This window comes from Pestalotiopsis fici (genome assembly GCF_000516985.1).
Source record: "Pestalotiopsis fici W106-1 unplaced genomic scaffold PFICI_Scf_7, whole genome shotgun sequence".
Classification (NCBI taxonomy): Eukaryota; Fungi; Ascomycota; class Sordariomycetes; order Amphisphaeriales; family Sporocadaceae; genus Pestalotiopsis; species Pestalotiopsis fici.
Genome location: NW_006917097.1, coordinates 3,141,602 through 3,153,141, shown reverse-complemented (window position 1 = coordinate 3,153,141; position 11,540 = coordinate 3,141,602). Strand labels below are relative to the sequence as shown.

Genomic DNA, 11,540 nt, shown 5'->3' with positions numbered 1-11,540 from the left:
AATATCTAAAAAGTGTCTGTAAGGAGCGAAATAAATGCGTACAAATGGTAAACGATTCCCCTCACACGCCAACATCCCCATGTTCCGTCCCACTCCCTCTACCTTAGTTCGTCCACTTTGGCAGGCGCTTCTATGGAACAGTATATCCGCGCAATCCAGATTGCATATGAAGGCAGACAGGATCGATTTACATGGTTATATAGCTGTCGCACCGCTACCACCGACATTATTCGTGACTTTGTAAAGTAAAATTAGCCGAACCCGCATGATATTGTCGTTGAACGCCATCACTTTCAGTATTCAATGTCAAATACTAGTTGAGGTTGGCGCAAAGAGATATCGCAATCAAAGAGGTCGTTTCAAAGGATCTGAACTATCGAAATTTTGCATGGCCGATTCAGCCTTATTCAATTCACTCAGTATCAATTTCATTAATATCTTCCAAATATGTCACTATCGGTAGCAGGAAAATATGCACTCATAACTGGAGGCGGTTCAGGTAAGACGACGCACTTGCACCTCTGCGAGTTCCTGTATTGCAACGAACAAATCATGATCTAACTAGAATATCATGTAGGCATCAATCTCGCATTTGCTCGACTGCTCCTGTCACGGGGCTGTTCAGTCATAATCGGCGACCGGGCCCTGCGCCCAGAAGCAGAGAAGCTCATGGCTGAATATCCGCACTCACCATCTTCTTCTCCCGCCTCCTCCTCCTCCTCGTCTGGACAGCAACCGTCAGCCGTCTTCCACCCGACCGACGTGCGCTCCTGGCCACAGCTCTCGTCGCTCTTCTCCCGGGGCCTGGACACGTTTCCCCGGCTCGACATCATCTGCCCCGGCGCGGGCCTCTTTGAGCCCCTCTCGTCCAACTTTTGGTATCCACCGCGGACGGCGACCAACCCGGACTCGCCGTCGCGAGACCCGGCCGACGTGTCGCCCAGCCTGGTCAACACGTATGCCACCCTCGACGTCAACCTGACCCACCCCATCCGCCTGAGCCAGCTGGGCATCAGCTACTGGTCCAAGCTGCGCATGCCTGGCTGTCTGGTGCACGTTTCTTCTCAGGCGGGGCAGGGCGCCAGTATCGGCACACCCATCTATTATGCCACCAAGCACGGTTTGAATGGTTTCGTGAGGGCGCTCGGGAGTCTGAGGGATGAGGTGGGAATACGTGTCAGCGCCGTTGCGCCTGGTGCAGTTCAGGTGAGTGCATTTGTAGATTTCATTTCCGTAATTCTTTTCTTGTGCTTGCAAATCTGTTTCAGAACTTTGATGGTGCCATTTGCTAATATCGCAAGCCCTCAGACTCCAATGTGGTCAGAAGATCCGCAAAAGGCTGCCATGCTAGAAGGACCCGAGAAGAGTGTTCTAATAGATCCAGCAGAGATCGCACAGGGGATGCTAGAACTCTGCGAAAATCCAGAGTATGGAAATGGAACCATTCTCGAGGTGAACAAGAATCATCAGCGGGTCGTCCCCATGTTCAATGCCGACCCGCCAAGTGGCGAAGGGAGTTCGGTGGCTGGGTTCTTCAAGGCCGAGGAGGACATCATGAATCGAATCAAAGAAGGAGGGGTGAGCACTTAGTATGAAGTGGTATGTGGGAATCCAGGAGACATGGTCGTTGTATTTGAGGAGGGGGGTTTCTGTACCTCAAGACATGGGAGCCGAGAAATGGACCCCATGTTTACTCTGGTATATAACAATGCACTAACTCTCGATGCTTTCTTTGTGCAATTTTCAATTAGCGTTTGATCTTGTCATATTGACCAGCGTGGTTTGGGACAAATGCCATCTTACCATCAGAACTGTCATCATAGTCATCACCATCAGATGATGAATCAGGCTCTGAAGACGAATCTGGTTCAGATGATGACTCCGACTCAGACGAAGATGAAGAGGACGGCGACTCTGATGCAGGGTCTGAATATCGATGCCGCTTCCTCTGGTCACGAGGTGGCTCAAAGTCGCTTTTGTCCAACCAGAACGGTAGATGCGGATGCGAGGGAATAATGTATAAAGGACTGCGTGATCTCGGTCTGAAATTGCTCATGAAAGTCGATCGCTCTGTACATCTGGACCTTATTGCCAACCATTGGTTAGTCAAATGGATGTTTCTCAGTTGGGGCTTGCAAAGTCGTCAGGGATGAGAGTCAATCACCTTTCTGGCTCATCATGGCTACGCTCACAATCCTCATCCAGCCTCGTGCCATGGGTATTCTGTTGCTCAACTACCAGTTGACCACGACCCGATGTCATCCATGGTATTGAATCGGGCCATACAGGTGGGTATTCCTCGGGATTGTGGGCTGGTAGATCCCGTAGTGATTGATGACTGTGGGCTCTTTCCTGCTGTCCAAAAAGACGACTGAAAAAGCCTGGACGCTTTGGGGGAGTGTTCTTGAGAGGAACTTGAAAAATTCTACTCACATTTCCTCTCTTGTTATCGATGCATTCCTCAATATTGTGTCTCTGCTCAGCTGAGCTCGAGCAGCGAGGCATCCTGCGTACATCCTTACATTCAACTTCGTACTCATCAGACTCCACAATGGGCGGCTCCTCAAAATGGACACGCTTTTGTCCCTGTCGCCTTGAAGCTGGGAATCTTGAAGGCAGGGTCGGGTTCGGCCATTGCAGATGGCCGTTGTCTCCGGAGCAGACATGATGTCCCGTATGAGTGCTAGGCGTTGTAGCCCAAGCATGCTTCTTTCTCCCCTCTTTGGAATTTTCATGATGTTTACAAGGCCGGGTAGGAATACCGTCAATTACTCGCGGTAGTCGACTCAGGTCGACGTCGGGGGCATAGGCATATGTCCAAAACGCCGTGTTCGACTGGTGCGGAGAATATTAGTCACTCAGACTTGCAACAAAATGCAAATTATGAAGTCACCAAAATAGTGGCACGGGAGTGGGACTTGCCTTGCCCTTTGGTCTAGAGTATCCTATGATGCCATTATCATGCTTGGATGCCTTGCGCTTCCTTCTTTTCATGTGACCACTGTCATCAGCGCCCAGGAATAAGGCTTTGAAGAACTGGGCCATCGAATCCTATCTTGGTGCTTGTTCAGCGCAACTACGAGACGGCTACAAAACCCTATCATAGAGCTCTCCCCACTTCACATAAAAACGTCCTTGACCGAGGGTGGTTTAAGATTGGACTGTGAATTGTAGAATGATGTTGCGGGAAAATCACTCATAAACTGATGCTTTACCTATGTATTGGCTTCTCGGAGGGAAATTGCACGCGGTTTTTGGATTTCTTCGTTGACTAAATACCTTCTCCTCCTCCAATCACTCTATATAGTATATCTCGTTTGCTCGGGTGCTACGTGGATAAATTTGAGAATAACAAAACAACACAAACAAGACCAATCTGACCAATACGACAGCTTCAACATGCAGCAAACCACCAAGTTGTGTACAGGTGTGGTTGCTTCAATGTAAAACTGAGAATCTTGTACGCAGGTTGCATGCCGGTAAAGTCGGGCGTTGTTGGTGTTCCCACATGAGTCATCGCAGGCTTGTTTGTTGGACAACTCTGTGTTAGGTCTTGCATCACTACTGGTGCAATACAAACAAGGTTCCCAGTCAGTCCAGCAATTCCAAGACAAATCAATACCATTTACGAATTCCGTGCTTTGCAGATAATCGCCTTGGTTCTTGGCCCATAAAGAGACATATTAGCTGAGTACTATACACGGTCTTGTCCAAGACACCATCTATCGCGCCAACCCTATTAAACATGTACCTATGGATTCCGGCAAACAAGATTGAAACGCCCAAACTCCATGGCAATCTTTCAAACCCTTTGATTTACCATGATCATGCTTCGTGTCTTTCACTCCTCCCACTCATCAATTCATCACAAGAAACCTTTCGTCAAGCTTGGGGCCCGACTAAGGCTGCTCTTCCGCTGCGGCACCTCGATAGATCCGCCACTGAGACTTGACGCATCATCAAGAACACCGTCGATGGTTCCCCTGTAGCCACTCAGTCGTCGCACACCAGAACCATCGAGGGCTGGACTGCCAAATCTGAAGCCGCCCTTCTCTGCCCGGGTCAGCCTCAAGCCTTCTAGCTCGCGTTCAAGCTTGAGTGTCTTTTCTCTCTCCTCCCTCAGCTCACGCTCAGCACGTCTGGTAGACAGCTGGCTGTCGCTTTCGGATGCCTGGAGTTCTTCAATCGCCTTGAGGAGCTTCTCAACCTTGTCACGTTGACGCGTCGCATCCTCTGCAGCCTGGGAAGCCTGTCTGTCCTTGCGCTCAATCTGGGCCTGCATATCCTTGACGATCCGATCAACGTTGCGGACCTCACGATTGGACTTTGAGCGTTCTGTTTCCTGGGTTTCAAGTTGTGATTCAAGCTGTGCGACATCCTTATTAGTATTGGAGTTCCGTTTGGTGAGTCTGCGTATCAGAGATGAGATGGGATGACCGGGTGCTCTAGACTGTGGAAGTGAGAGACGGTGGTTTTCCTTGGTCCCGGCATCTGTCTCATCAGTAGAAGAAGAAGGTGAACTGACCTCCTGGATTCGCTTGTGCAAGAACTTGACATCATGGCTTGTGTTGGAATAGCCCTTGGTCTCCAAATCTACAAGACGGACTTGCAACTCGTTGAGGCTCTTCTCCAGCGCTGCCTTCTGTTTGGATAACTCAGCGCCTATCTCTCGTTCAACAATCATCTCTTTCTGCAACTCATTGGTAAGTGACTCTGAACGCCTCATCTTTTCCACGGCAGCGGCAGCAATGTCCTGCTGCTGTGCAAGGCTGGACTTGAGTTCAAGAATTTCCTTGTCGGTGCTGGCCGCGTTGCGCAATGTTGGGCTTTCACTGTTGGCCAGGTCCTCGAGACCAGCCTTTGCCTCCTTGAGTCTTGCCTCGACGCTTCGCTTCTCGCGGTCCAAGGCGTCACGCTCGGCAGTGACGTCGTCGACGGCGGTTCGGAGACTGCGGACTTGTGACAGCAGCGACACGACTTTACCCTGTGCTTCGTTGTGAGCATTGACAGCCTCGTCCCGGGATGCAACCACGTCCGAAAGGGTGCTTTCCAAGCGTGCCTTCTCCTTAGACCATGTCGAGCTGTTGAGGACCTCATCGTCCCACTTGCATCGCAGGTCGTCAAGCTCCTCTCTCAGGCGAGTGATCTCTGATTGCTTATACAGCTTCTCCTCACGAGCAATGTCCAGCTCTTTTGTGAGGGTGGCGAACTCGGCCTGATACTTCTTTCGCGTCTGCTCCATGCTTGACTCCTTGTCCTCGATATCAATAGCTCGTTGGTTTCTGTAGTCCTCAAGCTCATGTTGCAGTCGCTTCTTAGCTTGTGTGACGGCAGCCAAGTCTGTAGATAGGTCCTCGAGCTTCTCTTCAAGCCGCTGGTTCTGTCGTTGAAGATCTTCAACCACACCGTCAGCGTTCTTGCGGTCAGTCATGATCTCTGCGCATTGCTCTTCGGCCTCCCTGGCCTGAGACTTGGCGAACTGTTCAGCTCGGGTGGCCTTCAATACGGCAATCTCTGCTTGCTCCAGTTTGCTGAAGTACTCATCGGATCGACTCTTGTACAAATTCAGGTTAGATGTAACATCTGCCAGCTTGGAGGTTTCAGCATCGAGGCGAATCTGCAGGTCCGCAAACTCTTGCAGCAGCTGATTGCGACTAGCAGCTTCCTGCTCTCGTGCAAGAGTCATTTCCTGAAGATCAGATCTTGAATCACGGAGCTCGACCTCGAGAGTCGCCCGGTCGCGTCTAATCTTCTCAAAGTGCTCCTTCACGTCCGTCAACTCGGCAACAGCATCGTTGTGGTCGTGAAGCAGAGATCTCCGCGATTCCTCCTGGCTGTTGAGCAGTTCCAAAATCTCTTCATGAGACTTCGCTTGAATATCCCGGAGGGAGAGCTCGCCGCTTCGCATGGACTTTTCCAGGTGGGACATCTTCTTGGCTGAGTCGTCAAGCATGTCATGGAGTCGACTATTCGCCTTTTCAAGCTTTTGCATGCGAAGGAAGGACGGGTTGTCATCGAATGGAGTCAAGTCGCGAGCAGGGGTTGATCTCTCAATCTGGCTCTGGAGATGACGGTTCTGCATCTGAGCGAGCTGCAGCTGGTTCTGAAGTTCTTCAACCTCTGCCTTCAGATCTTGACGGTTGTTGAAGCTGAGCAAGTCTGCAGTCTTATCAGATCTGACAGAGTCAGGGACTTGATCATTTTCGTTGCCAAAGCGACGTGTTGGTGTCGTATTGGCGGAACTCAGGCGCCTGTTGTGCTTGCCTCGCCTCTGCGTGGGAGATCCAGTGAAGGGGGCCTCATTAGGGTTGATTTCTTCCAGTCTCGGACGCGCAGGTGACTCTCCTCTCGAAGCTCGGAGCTCACTCAAGTGGGCCTCAGCATTGGCACGGCCAGCTGTCTGGATTCGGAGATTCTGCTGAAGCTCTTCAATCTTCCTGATCATCTCGAAGTTCTTGCTCATCATTTTCTCATGGTTATCAGTGGGTTGGATGGGAACCGGGACCTCTGGATCCACCGCCTTGAGCACTCTAAGGAGCTGTGCTCGCAGCTCATCCAACTCCTTGCCGCGAGAATCTATGGTAGCTTGTAGAGTGCGTGCTGTTGCCTGGGCCTGAGTGCGCAATTGCCGTTCTGATTCCAGATTCCGAGTGGCCTCTGCGAGCTGGACAGTGGACTGAGACGACAACTTTTCAGCGTTCCTATTGGACTGTACTTCACGAGCAACTTCATGGTTGAGATCTTCCATGCTAAGTTGCATTTTCTCAAGTCTCTTCTCTAGTGAAGCAGTATTGAGCTGTGATTCACCAAGTTGCTTGTTGAGCTTGGTGTTGAGCTCTTCGAGACGAGCTTTTTCACGCTGCAGGCTCAAGACTTGCCCTCTTGATGCTTCGTTGGCTCTCGAGCTTGACCGTGCGATCTCGAGCCCCTTCTGCTGGAGTTTGTTCAATAAAGCGCGATTGTCATTCTCCGAGGCAGCCAGCCGACCTTTGACGGTGACAAGCTCACGTTCAAGACGTTCCTTGGCCTGGTCATTCTTCAGACCATATTCTCCAGACTCAATCATGAACTTATTGAGGTCCTCAATTTGATGGTTCAACTTCTCGCATTCGGATTCAAACCACCTGAGTCGTTCCTGAGTGGCTTCAAGGTCTCGCTCGAGGCTAGCTTCCCTCTCGCGCGCAGCTTTACTGGCAAGTCGTTCTCCGGCCTCCTCGGCAGCCATGCGGGCTTCCTCAGCTTGTGATTTTGCGACGCGTAGTTTTCGAATCTCTTCGCGTGCTTCATCACGTTCCTTCTCAGCCGTGTCGCGGGCCTCCTTAGTCCGACGCAAAGTATCCTGCTGCAGATAGAGTTCCTTCTCGATTGTGATTTTGAGCTCCTTAAGTTCATCATGCTCGGTCTGCAGCTCCTGGTACTTGTGCTCGGCTAGAAGAGCAACATCGTCTCGGGATTGGCGTTCCCGGCTCAGGTCCGTCTGAACTTTGAAAAGTTGATCCTTGACGTCGTTGATTTGTGCTTCGAGAACTTGACGGTTCTGACTAGCTTGAGCATCCTCTGTGAGACGTGCCTCGAGCAACTGCTTTGCATCTGCAGCTTCTCGTTGGAGCTGAGCCTGTTGTGATTTCATCGCCACCATTTCCGCTTGTACCTCGCGGAGTCGATCTGCGATCTTGGTCTTCTCAGCGTTGAGAGAGTTCCTTTGCTCTTCGAAATTGCGCTGATCGATTTGTAGTTTCTTGTTGTCTCCGCGAAGAATGGCCAGTTCACTCTCTTTCTTGCGTACCAGATCTTCATAGTCCGTCGAAGTTTTTGACAGCTGGGACAGTTGTTGTTGCACATCACGGTTCTCCCGGCTGAGGACTTGTTCCCGAGTTTTGAGACTTTGCAACTCTTTGTGAGCAGCGGCCAACTTGATGTCGGCATCTTGGTCGACTTGAAGAAGCTTGGCCTCCATGTCTCGCACCTTTCGATCCTTGAGCGAAAGTTGACTTTGGAGCATCTTGACTTCCTCTGCTAATGCATCCTCCTGTGCGCTTCGGTCGGCTTGCTTGCGAGAAATTTCCTCAATTTCTTGCCCGAGTTCAGACGCTCGAGCGTCCAGTTCCCTCTTTTCATCTTCGAGACGAGCAATGAAACCCGCAGCCTGTTCTAGTTGTGTTCGATACTTCTCGACTTCGTTTTCAGCACGTTTCTTTGCGTCCAGGAGATCGTCTAGCTGGTCCTCAAGTCTTTCCTGGTCGTCGATAGCACCAGCAAGCTTGTCTTCCAGCTCGGCTTCCCGTTGCTGCAAACGCTTGAAGATCTCTTCCTTGTCAAGAGCAAGCGCTCTTTCGCTCTCAAGAGTTTGTTGTATGCGCATCAGCTCAGTATGAGTGTTACGTCGTTCATCCTCTAGTCGTTGACGGTTCTCTGCCTCGAGGCGCATTTGTTCGTTCAGCTCCTTGATCTTTTCGTCCCTGCGCTTGACTTCGGTTGCTGTTCGAGTAGCACCCAAAAGTGGCTTCATCTTGATAAGAAGCTGCCACCAGGGATTCTCGCAGAGATCAAGATAGACATTGAAATTGCGCTGAATGACACGAGTTGCTTCTGCACGATAGAGCCTCTTGAAAGCAGAACGGCGCTGAATGTACCCACGAGCCACAGACTGAAAGCGAGACATGATCTCGGCAATCAATGCATCACGTTGCTCTTCCAATTCGGCCAAGACGCCAGCTCGAAAGAACACTTTAGTCAGACCGACACGGTAGAGGGATTTGTCCAGCCCGAGTTTGTCGAGAATTAGAGAGGCTGCCGCTTGTCCCTCAAGGTAACCTTTGGGAATGTCGCGACAGAGGACCTCATATCGCTGGCGGAACTCTGAGAAAGGAAGTCTGTTCGGGAAGCCTGTTCGGGCAATACGGATTCCTTCAAGTACACCATTACATCTCAACTGGTCAAGGACCAAAAGTGCATTGAATTGCTTTGGGCGTTTCTTGTGATTTGGAAGGATACATCGCACAAAGTGCGGATGTGTTGAATGCAGCTGGCTCATCAGACTGGAAAGCTGTTCCTTGTGCCTTTGCGCGACAGTTCGGAAGAGGCCCTTCTTGACGCGGCTGCGGCTTCCGCCCGTATCATCTTCGTTGTCTGCGCAGTCTGAGAATAGGCTGGCAACATGTTTGTCGCTGGAGGAAGCGAGGAGGCGAGTAATATTGTCATTCAGAGGGTCTTTGTTCTTCTCTAGCCAACCTTCGGTGGAGTATTCGACTTCAGCAGCATAGTGGGTCAAGATAAAACCGTGCTTGGGACCTGGCCGTGATGGACGATATTTGTTGGACTTCTTATCCCACAAGGAATTGAGTTTCTCGGTAAATGACTTGTCAGTTGCTTTTGGCATGACACTGTCCTCGTCGAGACAGGAGAAGATACCAATGGGATTGGGCAGTTCAATCAGATCAATAGTTGGTTGCAAATCTCGGCCAAAGTCAATAAATTGCCATTCGATCTGTTCTCGGGCGTACTCCTCTTGTTCTAACACAAACATGTGATGATTAAAGAATTGCTGGAGCTTCTCGTTGGTGTAGTTGATGCATAATTGTTCAAAGCTGTTTTCCTCGAAGATTTCGAATCCAGCGATATCGAGGACACCGATGAAATGAGAGTCATCCAAGCCCATTCCATTGCGGTCGAGTTGCCGATTGATCATGGACACCAAGTCACCGAAGCCGCGCTCGTAGATACCCTTGGCAAGAGCATCAATACCAAGGCGTACCTGATCTGGCGTCTGCTCCTTTGTGACCCATTCTCTGCCGGCCTTGACCTTTGGATGCAGGAGACCTTGCAAGAAAGGTTCCAGAGGGATACCAAGTAGCTGACATACCTTTGCTGCGACATCCTTGGAATCCGGGGATAGGCGAGCCTGGTCTGCCATGCGACTCTCTTTGACAACGCTGATATTTCCAAGATGAAGCACAGCAGCGACAGTACGTAGAATAGAGTCTTGCTCTTTCTCCGAGAAGCCCATGACGCCGAAAGCATCGAGCAAAGAACTCCACTCGTCGACGTCGGAGACGCCAACTATTGTATCGTGGCCATCGCGAGTGTATGAGAAATCGTCGACTTCCATGTCACCTAGAAGGTAGTTCTGTCTCATCTGGCGATCAGCTCCAGCGAGCAATTGGTAAAAGATGTGGTAGTTGCGCTCCTGAGCATTGATATGAACCACTCTAGATTTCTCGAGGAGATACCAGTCAATGAAAGCTCCAGCGATAGCACCGGCATTGCTGAACTCAATCCTGATGAACTTTCCAAATCGGGAGGAGTTATTATTCCTCACAGTCTGTGCGTTACCAAAAGCTTCCAAAATCGGGTTCGCTCGAAGGATTTGTTGTGACAAGTTGGAGTGTTGTCCTCTACCCTTGGTCTGTGACTCGGTGCGAGCCACGGCTGCCAGATATTGGATGACCTTTTTGGTGTTTTCAGTCTTTCCAGCACCAGACTCACCCGTGACAAGAATGCTCTGGTTTTGACCCTCGTCGACCAAGTTCCTGAATGCCTCATCAGCCATGGCAAAGATATGCGGCTTGGTGTCCTCTCGGTTTCGCCCTTTGTACATGTTGATGTACTCGTTGGTATAAATAGGCAATGGGCAGTACGGATTGACGGTCACCAAGAAAAGTCCCGAGTATGTATATATCAGATCTGCTTGATATCTCATGTGGAGATTATGCACAACAGAAGCCTCGTTGAGATGGGTCAGTTCTGCCATGTCGTTCGCTTTGTCGAATTTGGCGGGATTAACTTTGTCGACACTCTCGGACTCGACCTCTCGTTGCTATTGATACCACAGGTTAGTGATTTACCACAGGTTAGTGATTTGAAAGTTTTTGAGGGGCTGCAGTCAAACTCACGGTTCCATCGTCACACTGCACAAGTATATTGCCATTGGCAAGCTCCTCGACAACCCATCCCTTGACAAAGGCGGTCTCGGGGTCTCTAAGCCAGACATATCTCTTGCCGGAGAAGTCATTTTCACCCTCTATACCTTTGACGACATCTATGCTTCGACGCAGGTCTTCAGTCTTGATGAAAGAAGGAGCAAATGTTGAAGAGTTCGGGGCGCTGCTTTTCGAATCGTTCCGGTGATGTTTGGAGCCTGCGCCTGAGGCAGGAGCCAAGTTTGCAGCTATTGATGCAACAGAGTTATTGCGGTTGTGAGTGGGTGAGGTCGTCACGCTCGACAAAGGCGACGGGGAAGTAAGAATGGCGGATTTGGGTCGGCTCGCTAGAGCAGGGCCATTGGGACCGGTAGAGGGTGAGCCAGAGCGAGAGAAAGGATTCCGCCGTTGCGACATGGTGCGCGCAGGTTCCATAATGTGCTATTGCGATGCAATACTGTCCCCCGAGTATGAGCTTTGTGTAGGAGCAGCTTCGCTCATGCGCTGCACAGCGAGTATTGCTGGCTGCGACGGCCGTGGAGTTGTGGGATTATCAGGATGTATTATGGCAAGAAGTTCTAGATGCCATGAAATTGAACTTGAAAATAGACTGTTGCTCCC

At 50.5% G+C, this 11,540-nt stretch overlaps 2 protein-coding genes across 2 annotated transcripts; one reads left to right on the top strand and one right to left on the bottom strand.

The window, feature by feature from the left end:
• Positions 1 to 447: 447 nt before the first annotated feature.
• Positions 448 to 1,590, top strand: PFICI_10577 (uncharacterized protein; the record flags this gene model as incomplete). The annotated part of the gene is made up of 3 exons (XM_007839158.1): positions 448 to 499; positions 578 to 1,206; positions 1,309 to 1,590. 3 exons carry the CDS (start codon positions 448 to 450, stop codon positions 1,588 to 1,590), a joined length of 963 nt encoding a protein of 320 aa, XP_007837349.1.
• A 2,275-nt stretch (positions 1,591 to 3,865) lies between these two features.
• Positions 3,866 to 11,336, bottom strand: PFICI_10576 (uncharacterized protein; the record flags this gene model as incomplete). The annotated part of the gene is made up of 2 exons (XM_007839157.1): positions 3,866 to 10,816; positions 10,893 to 11,336. The coding sequence occupies 2 exons, from the start codon at positions 11,334 to 11,336 to the stop codon at positions 3,866 to 3,868; spliced, it is 7,395 nt and encodes a 2,464-aa protein (XP_007837348.1).
• Between the last annotated feature and the right edge of the window lie 204 nt (positions 11,337 to 11,540).